The 18,295-nt window shown below is 39.3% G+C and overlaps 1 protein-coding gene across 2 annotated transcripts in view; it reads left to right on the top strand.

Annotated features, from left to right (window-relative positions):
* The window catches only part of BEND2 (BEN domain containing 2), a 31,510-nt gene extending 15,305 nt beyond the window's left edge, over positions 1-16,205 (top strand). For both annotated transcript variants that reach the window (XM_030455677.1, XM_030455670.1), the window contains exons 5-12: positions 148-237; positions 4,162-4,266; positions 7,023-7,533; positions 8,648-8,848; positions 9,775-9,890; positions 10,517-10,730; positions 11,931-12,134; positions 15,562-16,205. In XM_030455677.1, the coding sequence (XP_030311537.1) occupies positions 148-237; positions 4,162-4,266; positions 7,023-7,533; positions 8,648-8,848; positions 9,775-9,890; positions 10,517-10,730; positions 11,931-12,134; positions 15,562-15,794 (1,674 nt within the window). In that variant the 3' untranslated portion in view covers positions 15,795-16,205. The remainder of the gene's footprint in view (positions 1-147; positions 238-4,161; positions 4,267-7,022; positions 7,534-8,647; positions 8,849-9,774; positions 9,891-10,516; positions 10,731-11,930; positions 12,135-15,561) is intronic.
* Positions 16,206-18,295: the final 2,090 nt, after the last annotated feature.

Genomic DNA, 18,295 nt, shown 5'->3' with positions numbered 1-18,295 from the left:
TGTGGGAATGACTGGGAATGCATGTTTTGGGATAGGTTAAAACAGCACATGAGTTTTGAACTTGGGATCTATTTGTTCAGCGTGATATCTGAAGACTGTATTCATATTACTATCTTACACTCTTTTTTAATTATTTTAATGAAAAAGGGGAGTATTGTATCTGAAGCTTCCTACACTGAAGCTTCCTACAGCGGACATCAGCAGAAAACTCTTATGGAGGTCCTCAGCTATTGCCAGGTACTTTATTTTCTTTGTCTCTGAAGTGTCATTTAAATAACTTCATTTACATTTCAGAAAGATTAGCAATCTATATTTGATAACCTAAGACTTCAGCCTTCCTGGGTAGTTGCCCAGTTGCTAGTTGCCCACTCACCTTCAATATTTGTAATAAAATATATATATATATATATTATTATCTGAACTTTTCACACCATAGCTGCCAAGAATACTTTTGAAATGTTAAGCTTTAATTCGAAACATAAAATGTAGTAATTTATTGGGCAGAGCTTCAGAGTAACAGGAAAGATCTGAATGTCATACACACTCAGCTTTGGAAAGGATACAAAAATTGCCAGAAAGGTGCCAAAATGCTGGGAGTGGTAGTGGTGTTTGGCAATTTCTTTGCTTTTGACTTTTGAAGCAGTGCCTGGAGAGACTGAAAATCACTGAATTGAAAATTAAAAGCATCCTATATTTATTCAGGTGAGCACTTATGTGACTCTGGAGTAAACTCTATTGAGTAAAAGACATTCAGGCCAAGCTTTTGGGAGAATAATTCGTGAGTGGCATGTAGCAAAGTATTAAAGTCTTGTAAGACTCCTTAAGCATATATTCAGTGATGCTGTGGAAGAAAATTGACTAAGATTGTGTGACTAACATTCTTAGTGCTGGTCTGGGAATGTGTGCTGTAGCAAGTAGTGCAAATCAAAAGCTATAGCTTCCTTTGCTACCTGCTCCTCTCCTTCTCTTTTCCCCCACTGTTATCCACTGTTCCCAGCAAATCTGCCCTAAGGCTACATGAAGCCTTTTAATAATGCCTTTACTGTCCAGACTGATTTAAGGTCTTTTAGTGCTTCGTTGAGATATTTATAAATTTTGGGAAGATTTACAGATGTCTAGGGATATTTTCAATGTCTAAGGACATTTAATTTTTTAAAAAATATAACTATCATATTGAAGCCTAAATGTTGGTTTTGATAAAATTGAAAATAATTTGAAATTCTATTACAAATCCATCTAGTGATTTATCTTTTTTTTCATAGCCATATGCATTTAAAAAAAATATCTCTGTCTAGGTATGTTGTAGATCATCGAAAGAAATTGCTTTAGTTAGTTGAAGATATGTTTCATCTTTGCATCTTATGTATTTCTAATGTCTTTGGGTTTTTTTCAGCAGTAGTTGATGGTGTACCTGATACATATTTTCCATACTAGATTAATATTCTATTATCTAATTCCTTTATACTGTTATGGTTCAAAGTACATGTCTAAATTGCTACGTAAACATCCTTATTTGGGTTTCTAAATCCTGGAGATGATGAAGAAAGAACTTTCTACGTCACACAGTAATGTAATAATAATTGACTTTGAAGTATTTTATTTATCTGGCTTTTATGTCTGAAAAATTGGGTCTTTACAATAATACTTTCTAAAACTTTATACCTGATTGTTTTTTAAGGCAACATGAATTTTTAGCATCTCAAAGCAGCTTGACCTTGGGGACTGACTACAGATCAGACACTTTCAATAACACACAAAGGGTTTTTTCAAATTCTTTATTTTTCATTCTGTCACTTAATAGTGACAGATGTGGATGCAGTTGATTTCAGTGCCCTGTTTGTTGTGAAAGGCATGGCTGAGTTGGTGTCTCCATACATCATTTACCCCCCATCTCATTTGCACAGAATCACAGATAGGTTGAGGTTACAAAGCATCTCTGGAGGTCGTCTTATCCAACCCCCTGACTAAGGAGGGCCACCTGGCCTAGTTGCCCAGGACTATGTCCTGATGGCTTTTGAATATCCCTAAGAATGAAGACTCCACAACCTCCTTGGGCAACTGATGCCAGTGCTCGATCACACTCAAAGTGTAAAATGTTCCCTGATATTCAGAGGGAACCTCCTGTCTTTCTTATGCCTATTGCCTCTGGTCCTGCCACTGGACACCACTGAAAAGAGCCTGGCTCTGTCCTCTTTGCACCCTCCTCTAAGGTATTTGCATGTATTGATAAGCTTTGCCCCTGAGCTTTTTCTTGTGCAGGCTGAACAGTCCCAGCTCTCTCAGCCTTTCCTCACAGGAGAAATGTCCCTTCATTATCTTCATGGCCCTTTTCTGGACTCTACTGTATTCATGTTTTTCTTGTACTGGGTAGCCTAGAGCTGCACCCAGCACCCCAAGTACAGGCTCACCAGTGCTAAGTAGAGGGAAAAGATTCCCTCCCTCAACCTGCTGCAAACACTCATGCAGTCCAGGGCTACATTGGCCTTCTTTGCAGGGAGGGCACATCTCTGGCTCATGGTCAACTTAGTGTCTACCAGAATATCCCAGGTCCTTTTCTGACAAGCTGCTTCCAGCTGGGTGACCCCAACATGTCATGCTGGTGCCTGGGGTTGTCCTTCCTTAGGTGCAGGACTTCTCCCTTCTACTTTTTTAGATTCATGAGGTTTCTGTCAGTCTATTTCTCCTGCCTGTTGACATCCCTCTGAATGACATTGTGACCCTCTGGTATAACAGCAACTCCTGCTGGTCTGCTGTCATCTGCAAACTTGCTGAGGGCACGCTCTGCTCATCATGCAGATCATTAATGAAGGTGTTAAACAGCATCAGACCCTGTATTGATCCCTGAGGTATGCCACTGGTCACTCTTTTCCAACTAGACTCTGTACTGCTGATCACCACCATGTGGGCCACCTCACTGTCTACTCATCCAACCTGTATGTAAGGAGCTTGTCTGTTGAGGATCTTACTGGAGAAAATGCTGAAGGCCTTCCTCACACCAGGTAGATAATGTCCACTGCTCTCCTGTCACCTACTAGGCCAGTCATTTTATTGTAGAAGTTTATCACATTAGTCAGCCATGACTACATTTGTGAAGGTATTCTGTGACTACTCCTGGTGATATTCTTGTCCTACATGTGGTTCCTGGAAGTGGTTTCCAGCATTAGCTTCTGCATCACCTTACCCAGGATGGAAGTGTGGCTGACTGGCCTGAAATTCCCTGGATCTTCTTTGACCTTCTTCAAGACAGAATTGACATCTGCTTTTGTCAAGTCTTTGCATGCTTCTCCCATGCACCATGAGCAATCAAAGGTTATGAAGAGTGGCCTCATAGTGGCAGCAGCCAGCTCCCTCCTCACTTGTGGGTGAACCTTGGATTTTATATATGTCCATCTTGCTTAAGTGTTCCCTGACGAGAATCTCTTCCACTTCATGTATGTCTTCCTTGCTCCAGCCTTTTTTTCTGGTCTCTGGGACCTGGGATTTCTGAAGGCTGGTCCTGGTAGTAGAGGCTAAGGCAAAGGTGGCATTTAATGCTTCAGCCCTTTCCATATCCTGTGTCACTAGGTCCTCTGTCTCATTGAACAGCGAGCCTACATTTTCCCAAGCCTGTTGTCACCTATGCACTTCTAGAAGCCCCTCTTGTTGTCTCAGACATCCCTGGCCACATGCAGTTCCATTGGGGACTTTCACTTTGTAGATTGTACTTTTCTAAATATACTTCTCATAGGTGATACAGAAATCAACATTTTGGTGGCTGCCTGTAGGCCTTTTATCTGTGCACTTGGAAACTTATCACTTAAAATAGTATATCATAATACCTAACTTACTTTAGAGCTTGTCAGTAGCTTTTTAATGTAAAACAAAACATACCAAATACATAAGAATAAAACATCCACTGCAACAGGAAGGACAACCTTTAAGTGGATTTAAAATCACAGGAGTAAGATTCTCTGAGAATTCTTTTTACTGTGATATTTACAGTTGTTATTTGCACTTTGTATCTAAGTGGTCTTTAATATGCTTAGACAATGTATATATTACCTACAGATCTTACCTACTTTTAGGGAGGGAATTCTGCCCTTGATTGAACTTTCTTGATTTCTTCGTGTTTAAGTTGTTTTTGTGGAACAACACTGTTTTGACCCTTATTTTTGTTGTCAGGCCATGTATGATGCAATTCAGAAATTGGATAAAAAATTTGACCTGCTCCATCGTAAGGTCTCCGAAATGCAGCGTACACGTCTAAAGCCCCTGTTTCTCAGACCTGTGAGTATTAAAGACCTTAGACATTTATTTTTCCTGTAATTCTCTCACTTTCTTTGATGCTTATTTTAAAAAAAAATCCTCTCTTTTCAATAAGGTTTTAATTAGTAGCAAAGTACTAGGCTTAAATCCATTTCAATTAAAACTACTCTAGTTTTCTTACTATGTGCTGGCTTCAGTCTATTGTGTTGTTATTTACCAGTGGTCACAGAATGGCCAGTGGCCCCCATCAAATTCAGGATGCTGCAATAAATGCTGTAAAATTTTAATTTTATTGGAAGTAACAAAAATTAATTGTGTAAGTTACAGCTTAAATTGGGCTATATTGGTGTTGCTGCTTTAGAAGGTGTGGTATACTGCCTCATTGGTTTCTGCAGTTAGAAAAGAGTTTCTGCATCACTCACACTTGACTAATTGACTAAGCAACTTACAGATCTCAGCAGCATGTCGTTGTATCCATTATGGTGTAAAATTGTATTTTTTCTAATAAAATAATCATTTCCAAAATTGTTAAGAAGCTTTAATATTAAGTTCAGAATATTCATTTTGCTCCTATATGGTTAATCTTCTGTTTACTAAGGAGACAGAATACCAGGACTTGTAATAATGCTCTTTAAAGGACAAACATAGCAGATAATTTCTGAAGGTCATACAATCCATAATGACCTTTCTTTGTCAACAATACTGCAAAGCTTTTAATGTGGCAAAGGTGATCCTGCTGTCAAGAGATGTCAAGGCATCAGTAAGGCCGTTTGCTTTAAGGGTGAGTAAAAGTGATGACGTTCTTGTGCATATGAGTTATCAATAGGGTATTAGGTTTTATTTGAGAATGCATTTTTGTTGACAACTCCAAACTTGTACTGTCTACCCATCCAAAATACAAGATCCAGGGAATAAACTGGTCTGGTCAGCTGTGCTTGGACCCTGTGACCTTTGCACTTTTACCATGCCCTCTGATCATGTGGAGTGGCAGCTGCTTTAATGTTCAGATTAAGTGACCTGCACTGCATTTTTGAGGAAGGATTTTACTGCTACAGGGCATAAGAGGGAAGCTGGCAAATGCAACCTGCCAACCATTTTCCTAGCTTCTGCTAGCACTTTATCTTTAAAACCATCAGGAGTTTTGTTGATTTTTTTTTTAGGTGTACCATTGCTGTACCTGTGATAGACTAAGTATATAAATAAGGAAAGGTTGGTGGTAAAGGTTTGGTTTGTTGTTTTGGGGTTTTCTTTCAGTTAGATTATCTCCAGCCAACAGAGAAACAAGACAAACTTTCAGACATTCAGGCCTTTCTTCAGGTTTAGGCTGTTGGGTTTTTTTTAAGTTACAAGGGTGGAATAAAATCAAATTTCTGTAAACGAAAAACACAAAAATACTCATATAATCATAGAATTTTCAGTGTTGGAAGGGACCTTTAAGATAATCTAGTTCCAACCGCCCTGCCATGGGCGGGGACACCTCCCACTAGATCAGGTTGCTCAGAGCCCTGTCCAGCCTGGCCTTAGAAACTTGCAGGGATGGGGCTTCCACCACCTCTCTGGGCAACCTGTTCCAGTGTCTCACCACCCTCATGGTGAAGAACTTCCTAACTTCCAATCTAAACCTACCCTCCTTTTGTTTGAATCCATTCCCCCTAGTCCTATCACTACCTGACATCCTAAAAAGTCCCTCACCAGCTTTATTGTAGCCCCCTTCAGATACTGGAAGGCTACAATAAGGACATCTCAGAGCCTTCTCCTCTCCAGACTGAAAAACCCCAACTCTCTCACTCTGTCTGCACAGGAGAGGAACTCCAGCCCTCTGATCATCCTCATGGCCATTCTCTGGACACGCTCCAGCACGTCCATGTCTTTCTTATCATAGGGGCTCCAGGTGGGGTCTCATGAGAGCAGAGGGGGAGAATCACTTCCCTTGACCTGCTGGCCACACTTCTCTTGATGCAGCAAAGGATACAGTTGGCTTTCTGGGCTGCAAGGGTACACTGATGGCTTATGTTGAACTTCTTGTCCACCAGCACCCCCAAGAAAAACAAAAGCAAACCCAAACCCACATATATCAGCTACATTTTGTAGCTTCTGCTTAGTGACAAGCTTATTTTGAGCTAGAGTGTTTGCTTCAGGGTGCATATGTTTACTAGAAGTATTAAACTTCTATTTAATGTGGTGGAAAGTGGAAAGCATAGCCTGTCTCTCAGTTGTCTTAGTCTCTTTGGAATCTTCCATTGCAGACAAGATCTGAATGTTTAATGTTTTCAGCTAGCAAGTAAAGAATGATGAGGCAGCCAGGAGAGAAAGTAAATAGTTTCTTTCTAGATTAAAAGGAAGATAACAATGTCAGAGGAGGTATCCCTTTAAAATTTAGTAGACTGGGTCAATGGCTGACAAATTTGAAATTTTATTTTTCCTATTCATTTTAATAGAGTTTTTTTAAGAGCCTTTACAAAGCTGCCTTTCTCATTATATGTTTTCCTGGCTTCTTAGAAAGCAATCATTCCAGCATCCCAAGTGGAAAAAACTTGAGAAATGCGGAAGCCGACCAGATAAACTCTTAGTGTTGGAAATACAAATGAGAATTAAAAAAAAGTGGAAGGAAGGCTAAGAAGTAGTAGCACTGGATTCATGACTGACTACTTCAATGAAGAGTCTGTTGCCAATAGTACAGTGACTAAAATCTTGCCTTCCTGGTTTGCAAAAGAAAAAAACATTACCAGATGTGTCTAATTTAACCTTTTAATTTGTTTTCTGACTCACATTTGCAGAAGCCAGTTGGATTTACATACAGAAGTTCCAGTCACCTGCCCCAAGGAAAAATAAGAGTACAAAAACCCATGGAAAGAGAATCAAATCTTCTTTCTTCATCAGGCCCAGAAAGGCACAGCCCGGTCATAAGGGTTGCTTTACAGAATGGCCATGCTCAGCTCAATTCCACAATGAAACATGTCCCACAGAGTCTTCCTTTTGAATCGCAGCAGCCTGTTCATAGGCAGAGCCCACCACTCCCCACTATAGTTTCTACACATTCATTACATTCATCCTATAGAACAACTAACGGGATGCCTGACCTTTCTCCACAATCAAATCTTGTAGCCAGCGTTGTGGAAAGTACTGTCAATGTTGCATCTTCACCAGTGGCATCATCATCATTGATGCCAGCACCATCTGAGACCAGCTTGGGAAGTAATGCTCTAGTGGTGAACTACCAAAATCCATCAGTGAGTGTGAATATTAGTAAAGAACTACCATCTTCAGTCTCCATCAATCCTAGCTTTGGTGAGTTCCTTTGTAATAAATACTCAGAAATGAATGCTAGAAAAACTGCTGCTAGTATAAAAAGAAGTGCCTGAAGTAATCTCCTTATTGTTATTTACCAAAGGTAAAGGAGCAGAGCTGGCTGCTTTATGAACATTTCTGTAGTGGAATACTGTCTAAATCTCTTGAAACAAAGGTCATAGGAATATTGAATATGCCAAGGATCACTTAAAAGCCTCTGCAGTATATACAGTTATATAGCCTACCAGAAGCTTTTGGTTTACAATACCTGCTTTGGATTATTTGAAAACTGGGCCCCTTTTTTACCTCTTGGTACTTGTGATGTAAACTGTTTTTACCTGTATATGTGTCATAAGCAATATATGCAAGCTATGCATATGTTCAGAAAGGCAGAAGATATTGCTAGTAAAGCTGAGGCATATGCATGTATGCATACTATACATTTAAGAAAGCTACTTACCTGATAGATGTGAAGGAAATATGTGTTTTCTTCTTGTGGAGGATTTCATCAGTGAAAAAAACTTTCTATCCTCAAATCCTCCACTGTTTGGATTTTTTTTTTTTCAAAGTACTTAATTGCACCAAAAATGAAGAATTGCATAGATCATTGTGTTATAATAAGCTAGCATATATAAAATAGCACCATGGTTTTAAAACTAATATATTGCTTTCTGAGGTGTAAATGCCCTGAGCTATGTGGAAGGCTGGGCTATGAATTTTTGGTTGCTTTTGGTCCAAAAATTATATTCATACAACTGAAGAGCTGCTTGAATAGTAGATGAAATACTTGGATACTTAGCTGCGAATTTATAAATGGTGTATAACTTAGCAGTATAATATTTTAATGTATATTCTTGCGTGTTCTTACTTCAGTTAGTTATGTTAGTGATTATTGTGAATTGAAAACATATTTCTGCTACCATTCCAATTTAAAGCTGCTTTTTAAGAGCAAAGTTAAGTAATACATATTAGAATTAGCTGTAGCAGAGAACACATATAGAGAGTGCTATAGAGGTAAAGAGAGTTTGAAAAAGTAGTCTTTTTTTAACACTTGCTTGAGGTTTCTTCAATGTTTTGGGTTTTTTTCTCTTTAAATGTTTTTGTTTTACAAAAGAGTTTGTTGGTGACCCAGTGAGAAATGTAAAAGTTCTTGGAAACTATTTGATGAAAGCTCGGCAAAAGACAAAGCCAAAGTACGCAGCGCGCTACTTGGTGCGTGTGCTGTTCCCCAAGGAAACGCTCCTGTGCAGCATCATGGGCGTCAGCGCACGAGGGCGCAGGATACTGGATCCAAACAAGACTGCTGCAATTAGAGGTATGCTGTCTTTCAAAATGCACAGGATTGCTTCCTTAATACTTACGTTTTTTAACATACAAATAGTCCTTTTCTGTATCATTCTGTAAGTCCTTTTCTGTCAACTGAGGTACTGTACATGCAGTAGTGGATGTCCTTCACTCTGCTATGTCTTTAGTCCTCTTTTGTAATTCTCAGTGTTTGTTTTTCTTCAATGTGGATAAACCAATTCTAATTTCTCCTAGCTTTGTCTGCTTCATGTTCATCAGTCATGCTGTTTCTCAGTTTTTCATTACGACTTCTCTTGTGTTTGTGTGTCACGGATTTTGTGGAGGTTTTTTTGTTTGTTAGGTCAGTTTGGGTTTTGTTTGGTTTGGTTTATTTGTGGCCATGCTATACTTGGGACGGACATTAACGGGTGATTCTTAAATACCCTTCTTTCCTTTAAGTTCACGTTTCTTGTTTGTTTGAAAAATGGTGAAAATGGGAAGAGCACTTTCTAAAAAATGTCAAGCCACTTCCATAAGATCCCATGGCACATATATGTGAACCTATACATCTCCTCCTCCTTTAAACAATAGATTATTTACACCATGTGAGGTAGCTGCAGCATCAGCATCGCCCTGTCTCTGTTTTTGTGGATTTGGGTATTTTTTTATATCAGTACAGTAAATCACACCTCTCCCCTAATTCTACCAGAAAATGCTTGATAAGCAAAGCATTATTCACAACACTTCAAAGAAGTTTCATTGCATATCTTAAATTCATAGTGCTGCTTAGCTTTGGAGTGTTCTTGCTATTTCTCTTCAATTAAAGATGGAAATGAAAAGCTTCTAAACGGAGAACAGTAAGCATGAAGTATTTCCTACCTTTCTCTCTCTAAATTAGAATACTTTTAAGTACTGCTTTTTGTCACAAAGCTTAAATTTTCTACATTCTGTATGCAGAATTTCTTGCAACTAGCTTTCCAAACTATGATTTGAGTGAGCACGGAAAAGACTGGAAAACCTGTATCACGAATGTCAATGCTATGATCCGCTGTTTACGCTCTGAAACAAAGACAGTAAGTCATGCCAAGCTGATAACCTAAGTACTAAGTTTCTGCTTATTTTCTCAAGTTGTTTATTTGAACTCTTAATCATAAGAGTGATCTAATTGGAAATTCCTTGGGTTCTGTCTTTGCATTGCTCAGCGTAGGCCTGTTGACAGTAGCACTTGTTCCATATGGGGAATACTGGAAGCATATACTTTTCTCTTGCTCTGCCTCTTCTTGCTGCTGTGTGTAGCATTCAGTGAAGAGATATATAAACATAGGATACTAAAAGGAAAGCTCATAAATGTTACCCAGAAGTAGTGTTAAATTTGATTGCAAGCTTAGGCAAGTAGCTGGCAGCACTGTTTTTCACAGGCTTTCCTTCAGATAAAGCCAGCCGTGCATTTCAGCTTTATATGGACTGAAACATCACTCCCCAGATGCCTGTAACTCCATTTACCTCTGCTTCTAGAAAGCTTGGTACATATCTGTGAATATTTAGTGTATGTTTCACCAATGGTTTTCATGATTGAAATTCAGGAGTAGCTATACTGTAGATATCTGGAATCTAATGAAATGGGAAATGAACTGGAATAGTAACTAGAAAACTAGCAACCTTCTTCCAGTGCCTGTGCTTATCTAATTTAATATTTCAGGAGGCATCTGAAGGGAAAGAAAAAGTGGATGATGCTCCAGATACATCCCATTGTGTAGACTTAAATTATAATGAAGATAGTGAAATTAGTTCTCAAAATTCTCAGAAAATGACCAGCTCCACAACTGAAACACTGCAGAATTCAGTACCGGATAAGTTTCCAGAAACTTTCGACACAACTTCAGCCAAGAAACCAGAGTCTTTGGAGCCTATGGGTAAATTAAGAAATTTTCATCCTCTTGATTTGTGTGTTCCATTTTAAATGGTCAGTGAGAGGCAAAAGATGCTGCTGTTGGTGGAAATTGAGTAGTAAAGTGTTAAGTGATTTGCTGAATTATGCACCTCTTAAGACAGTCATGGGTTATATATATAGTTAATGTTGGTGGGAGCAAAGAAGAACATTATCTGGCTAGCAGAACATGTGTTTGCATCTAACAGTGTCCCATAATGCATATCCACTGTAAGACTGGAAAGCTCAGCAGTAACATTCAGTTTCTCTGAATGGTCATTTTTAAAGAATTGCGTTACAATTGCCTTTTTGTTTTGATTTATTTTGTAGGTAGTCTACCTTCATGGAGTGAAGTAGCTCAGAATATCTATTAGATGATATTGCAATTTTTGTCTTTGAGAAGTACAACTTTCTGTAAAACTGACAATTTAGGAAAATAAAATTCTTAAAGCAAGCAGCCATAGCACTTTTTTAAAAAATAAAAATGCACAGTATACAAACGCATTGGGAAAAATTCCATATGGGAATGCATGGGATACCACTAGGGAACTTCGACATTAATTGAAGTTGAGATTAGTTGCCCTTGGAAATAATTTGTTTGATTATTACCAGTTTGGAGCTCTATCAGATCTGCTCCCAAACTCAAGATTTGTTAGTACTTTGCTGGTCCTGCAGACCTCGTGATATGCTATACAGTTTTGGGGTTTTTTGTTGTTGTTATTGTTGTTGTTTTTTTATGTTTGCGTTGGAGTCAAATTGAAGTAGTTAAAAATATTCACTGTGTTTTCAGTTTTCACTTCCAGGATTCGAGCACCATTTAAATAGCAGAATTTTTATTTACTTATGTAATTGGAACAGCATCATGGTTTCACATGAGATAAAAACATTTCAGAAAGCAAGCATTAATAATGCATATTACATTGCCAGCAATCCTGAGAGCATATCAGAAATGCTGTTACATTGTTGTAACATGGAGGCTTTTTTGCTGCTTGGACATCTGTCTACAGTTTGTTGCATTTTAGTATTAGCTGTAGCATTATGGTTTTGCTCTGGTCTTTAAAGGAAGTACAGTAGTTTTGGGACAAACTTTTTGTATCCTACTTTTCGTGTAATACAGCCACTTTGAAGCATGGTAGGTATTGGATAAGTAAAATTTCTCTTTCTCTCTTTCTGACATCCTTTCCAGAACTTCTTGGAAGTCCATGGCGCAATGTTCAGTTGCCTTTCTCAGTCATTTACGTAGCTAAGGGGAAGTCTCGGCCTGAGTTGTCAGCTCGCTACTTAATTCGTCATCTGTTCACTGAAGATGTGCTGGTAAAAAGTAATGTGTATGGTAATCTTGAACGTGGCATGAGCCCACTGGACTTCAACAGAATTAATGCTCTCAGAGGTAAGAAAGAAAATCTCCATTCAAATGAGAATGTAGGGAAGTTGACAAGAGTGATTACCATTGTATCCTGTGGGCAAACCATGGAGCTTCAGTCTGTGAAACTGTTCTGACAGATACTAGTGCAAGCAGTGGAACAAACTTAAAGTAGATGAAGTTCCTTTTAAAAACTCAAGGAAGTCTCCAGATCATAAAACTGTTCCATAGGATGAAATTTGGTCTCCATGGCACCTGTTTGAAAGTGTTACACAGTGGGAGACAGAGAGTGTTGGGGTCATTTCTTGATAATACAGGGGTTGGGTAGGTCAGACAGAGGTAATGTGCAGTAAGTTGTGGTGCTTTTCACAAAAAACAGGTTGGAGTGTGATAATCGGTGGCAATATTGCCTGTAAAGACTATGAAATGAAGAACCTCAGTATCCTGAGTTAAAAAGATCTGAGAGTGCAGACCCTGCAGCTTAGAAGAGCAGACTTTGGCCTTTTCTGGAAACTCACATGGGGGATCTTGTGAGACACAGCTCTGGAGAGGAGAGAAGCTCAGGAAAGTTAGCAGTTCTTCAAGGACAGCATTCTACAAGAACAAGAGGGTCCATCCTGACAATTAGGAGAATTGCTGAAGTTATGAGTAGACAAATCTGTCTAAGCAGAGAATTCATATCTGAGCTCTAGTGCAAAAAAGCAGTATAAAAAGATTGGAAACAAGGACAGCTTATGAAGTAGAATTTAGTAGTGTTGACTGGGAGTGTTGAAATGGTATCCTAAAAGCCAGAGCTCAGCTAGAGTTGAGATTTACAGGGATTTTCAAAAGCAGCAATAAGAGCTTCTACCTAACATTCATCATAAAAGATTGAGCAAGGAGAGTTGTGGGCCTGTTGCTGCATGGGGCATGTAGCTTGGTGACAGCAGAGTCAGATTACACTGAGGTGCTCAGTGCCTCTTCTAGCTTAGTCTTCACTGTGAAGGTCTCCCAGGCTTCTGAGATGTGGTGGTGGTTGGGAACTGTCAGTGTGTTTTTACCTAGGGTAAATCATGTTTGACCCACCTGACTGCCTTGTGTGATAAAATGACTGGATTTGTGGGTGAGGGGAGAGCAGTGGCTGTCACTTAGCCTCATCACTTTTTTTTAGCAAGACTTTCGACACTGTCTCTGACAATATTCTGGTATTCACAATGGGGTGTTGCAGGATGGATGGATGGATGGAAAGCCAGTTAAGGACTAGATGGGTGTTTGTGCTCATAATGTAGCTGGTCATGCTCTACTTGGATGTCTCATGCATGGGGTACTGCAGTGGTCTGTTTACAGTTATCTCACGATTAGGCAATTCAATAAAACACAAGACATTTTCTGAAAGCACTGTTAAACAAAAGTGATTGAAAAACATACCTTTGTTTTTTTAAAGTTGTGTTAAACTGTTGCAATTTTAAAACACCAAAACCATTTTCTAAAAGTAACTTTAAACAAATGCAATTTAAAAAAAGATCAAAACACAGTTTTTAAAAGTGATGCCAGGACTGAGGTTTGAAACAAGGTTTTTGCAATGCATTTGATGAAGTTGCTTTTATCTAATTGAGAGAGAAACAGCTAAAACTGCAGGGTGAAATGTCTGCCTGTGATGACAGCACAGTGAAGGAACGAGATTATTTGGCTAGCAGGTGGTACAAATGATGTGACTCCTATGCTTGAAGGTTTCCTTGCAAAATTCAGTTGGTGGTGTAGAAGCATCCAGAAGAGAGTTGGTGACAGAGTTGCCCCTTTCTTCCACAGGTGTAGCAAGTTTGCCTCTGAGGATACTACAACGGTGCTAAATCAAACGAGGCTGATATTCACACTTTATAGAGTGATGTCTGGGCACTCCAAAAACCTTTCCCAATATGGCAATATTGTACATAAGAGTGGGCTTTCCTAAACTGTACATATTCCTTCACCACTAGCCTGGGAAGCTTTGTTTTATGACATTTTGCCCTTAAGAGGCGTTAAAAAAGTATATTAAGTGTGTCATAGGGATGCAGGAATAAAAGGGCTTCAGAGGATGTGAAACCCAAAGTCCTCTGTGTTGATGTTGCAGCCAGACTATGTTACTTGGCTCTGGGGTAAGAGGGCAGTCCCTGTCCCTGTTTTCTTTAACATTCTAACATAGCCTGATTGGATGGCAGCATCAGCTCTCTGAATTTAACCCTGCAGAGCAGTAAGAAGCCCTGCATAGACTTACTGTAGTCCCAAAATTTGGTTGGTTTCTGTTAAAGAAAAAGCATAATTTAAAAGGTGTTCTGTGGGCCATATACCACTCAGTAGGCGTGGTTATAGGAATTCCTGTTCTATGCTGTAGCTCTGAAGCCAAAAAAATTTTTAATTTGATGTTAGAGATGGAGCAGAAGAGAGCCAGGCTGCTGCTTCAGGCAGCAGTTTGTCTATCTTTTGTCAGCATAATCTATTACAGGAGCATCCTGTGAATTAAAGAACCTCAGGAATTTTTGCTGCTGCTCCTCTCCCTCTCTGCCAGAGCAGAGTAAACTGCAAGAACACCATTTTTAATTCCTGCTTTTCTGGCACAATAGTTTTCCAGATTTGGAGCTAAAAGTTGGAAGTATCAACTAGAAACAATGGTACTATATTAGATTTTCACTTGCTAGTATGGGTGAGAGCAATGGAAGAACAAAACTGGCATAACTATACTTTTCATTCTGCCAAGGTAAATTTGTATGTTAATCGAAGAAGTAGAAACGGTACTGCCTTTGATTTGGAATTACAGCTGAAAATTCCTTTCTGATGCTTATTTAAATCTTTCAGGGGCTTGCTTAGAGAACATGTGTATTTCAGCTAACCTCCAAACAACAATCACAAATCAGTAATTTCAAAAGTAAAATGAAAGCATGTTTTTTAAAGCTACTAATTTTACTTGCTGAAGGGGAGAAAGGTATTTATTTATCCCGTTGTTACTGAATTCAAGTATTTGTTTATTGGTCTTGCTGCAGTATGGTACAGAGCAAGCTCTTGGAGGCTTTCTGTCACTGCTGTTCCTCTACAGCTGTGTTATGTTGAATTACTGTGTTTCATTTTGATAAAAATAATTGTCAGAGTTACTCTAAAGGAGGGCTTGGTCCTGCCAAATACTGGTCATTCTGAAATGGAACCTGAGATTTCTTTGCTCTGGTTGACCTCATTAGAAGTTGAAGTTACTCAGCAGTTCAAGGGATCAACCCCACATGCTTTCTTTGCATATTTTGTTTTTGTGCTAAGACCTTTAGTCACTCATTTCCAAATAAAGCAGAAAGGGGGCAGGGGTGTCCTCTAGCTTCCCTTAAGCCTTGTAACATGCCTAACTGTCCTGTTTTGGTATCATGTGCTTGGTTTGTCTTAATTCCATCCAAAAAGAATATATGGCTTGCTTAACTAATTGATAACTCAGTATTCCGTACTTGTTTATTTTTAGACTTTCTTCAAGAGAATTATCCATCCTTTGATCTAAAGGAAACTGGATATGATTGGAAGGCGTGTGTGGCTGCCATAAACAGCACAATCCGCAGTCTCAGACATGACCACAAGAAGGCTACAGTTGGAATCCGCCGGAAGCTCTCAGCTGCACCATTAAAACCAAAGAGCCCTCCACGGACTCCCACTTCAGTAAAGCCATTTGAAAGTGACACTATCAATCTGATGGACTGAAGCACTCTAGCATCTATCTCAAACCTTCATTTAGCAGGTTTGAGATATCCTGTGTAGAAGCCTGTTGCATTGAATTGTTCTACTGTTGAGTTTTCATCAGCAGCAAGTAGTATTACTTCAACAGAGCAAAGTTGCTAAAGACTTGGGAACCCTAACTCCTTGTATAAGTTGCACCTGTTTTCCTCAGAAAATGTTTTCACTGTTCCCTACAGCATTTGCAACAACTGTCTCTCTAAAAGCACCTTCTCAATAGTTGCCTCTGAATCATTAACCTGAAGAATTTCTTTACTGAGATAGCACTTAGGTGTTGGAATGGACTGCCCAGGGAGGCAGTAGAGTCACCATCCCTGGAAGTTTTTAAAAACTGTAAATGAGACTCTTCTGGACATGCCGTAGTGGGCATGATGATACAGATATTGATAAATATATTTTATTTATTTTATTAGGGGGCAGATGTTGATGGTTGGATGTGATGATCTTAGAGGTTTTTTCCAACTATGACAATTCTGTGATTGCAAAAGATGCACTGTGCATCTAGTCAGCAGAAGCAGATACAAAGGTGGAGAGGAAAGAATAGTCCTCCTTGGATGAAAACTCATGGCCAGCTAAACTTTCTTATCACATGTGAGGAATTAAATTTGCTTTGACAATTGGATACTTTAAGCCAAATTATCTAATGCAGAAAAGAAAAAAAAAATTACTGTGTCTAGCTAACTTACTACATCTGTCTGACCTTTATTTTTTTCTGTGCTGTAGCAGTCTTTGTTGTAGGATAAGGGAAGAGGCAGACCAAAATGTAAGCATAGTACAAAATATTTTCTTTGCTCTGATTTAGCTCTACAAAAGCACCAAAAAAAGCATCCAAAGAAAACAAAACAATGGTTATTTCTCCTTTATCTTAGTGAAAATTACATAACTTCTTCAGGGGCTTGATCTGTGGTTAGTGGCATGTGTCTTATCCACTGGGGTGTATGTCCACCAGATACAAATCTGCTTCAGCTTTCACCTGGAGTATTTGGATATTGATTCAGGCTTGAGAAGTAATAATTTACATCAGCTTCAAGTCTCAGTTAAGACTGAGAACACATGCTGTACTGTTGATATGTAGTCAGAGCTGACCAGCATCAGTGATACGCCTTCACAAGCTCAGTCATAGCTTCTAATACTCAGGTCTACAAGGCTAGGCATGTTTGCTTTGCTGTCTGGGTAGACTGCTGTTCCTGGAGACTTAACCATCCTACCTTTGTTAAATTAAAATCTTGAAAGATGTGCAGTGATTATTCACAAAATCACAGAATGGTTTAGGTTGGAAGGCACCTCTGGAGGTCATACCTTCCATTCCCCCTGCTGAAGCAGGGCCACCTGGAGCCAGTTGTCTGTAACCATTTCTGGACAGCTTTTGGATATCTCCGAGGAGGGAGACGCCACAACCTTCCTGGGCAACCTGTACAAGAGTCACTGTCCCAGTAAAGTGTTTCCTGATGTTCAAAGGGAACTTCCTGTGTTTCAGTTTGTACCCATTGCCTCTGGTCCTGTAACTGGTCACCACTGAAAAGAGCCTGGAAACTAAGGCTGCTTTTGGCCTTTGCATTCCCAACAAAGCACCTCATTGTAGGTGAGTCTGAGGTCCAACAAAGCATCTCTCAGTGTTAACTCCTCTGTCACTTGGAGGAAGAAGTTATTCTCAATAAGTACTTAATGCCCTTGCCTTTTACTTCTGTCCATGCAACACTGACATTTATTAGCACTCTGAATTATAGATTAAACCTCAAACTAATTGGAAAACTATGTAGATGTTGAACTAAAAAATAAATATTAATTACTATATATAGTATTATATATATATGAATTATTTATAATACATATTTAGGCATTACAAGGAAATCCTTTCCTGTGAGAATGGTGAGACACTGGCACAGGTTGCCTGAGAAAGCTATGGCTGCTCCCTCCCTGGCAGTGTTCAAGGCCAGGCTGGATGGAGCTTTGAGCAACCTGGTCTGGTGGGAGGTGTCCCTGCCCATGCAGGGGGGTTGGAATGAGATGATCTATAAGGTCCCTTCCAACCCAAACCATTCTATGATTCTATATGCATTTTCACATCCTCCTCAGTCCAATTTGTAAGCTGAAATTCAGAAGTAGTAACTGTACATAAATTAATGGCTTTTTTTTTTTTTGGGGGGGGGGTGGGGGGTGGGTTCTTCATTTCTTGCTTGGGGTTTTGGGGAGTTAGGTTTTTTGTTTTCAAAAAAGGAAGTATTTGATACATTTTTGTTAATTATTTTTCCAACATCAGTTACACAACCTTCACTTTCTCCATGTTGGCCAAGTGGCATGTGAATTTGCCTTGCCACTTGCATTATGTCTGAGTGTAGAAAGAAGCTTCTCAAGAGGCTGACACAAGGAAACACTTTCACCTCTGAAAGTTGGTGCTGCAGTGGCTTCCAAAATGATGGCTATGTACGTAGCAGATAAAGCCTTCGACTAGACCTGTCTTCTCCAAG

This window comes from Calypte anna, chromosome 1 (genome assembly GCF_003957555.1).
Source record: "Calypte anna isolate BGI_N300 chromosome 1, bCalAnn1_v1.p, whole genome shotgun sequence".
In the NCBI taxonomy this organism is placed as follows: domain Eukaryota; kingdom Metazoa; phylum Chordata; class Aves; order Apodiformes; family Trochilidae; genus Calypte; species Calypte anna.
Note: the sequence above shows the minus strand (reverse complement) of the source record. Positions and strands in the feature narration are given on the sequence as shown.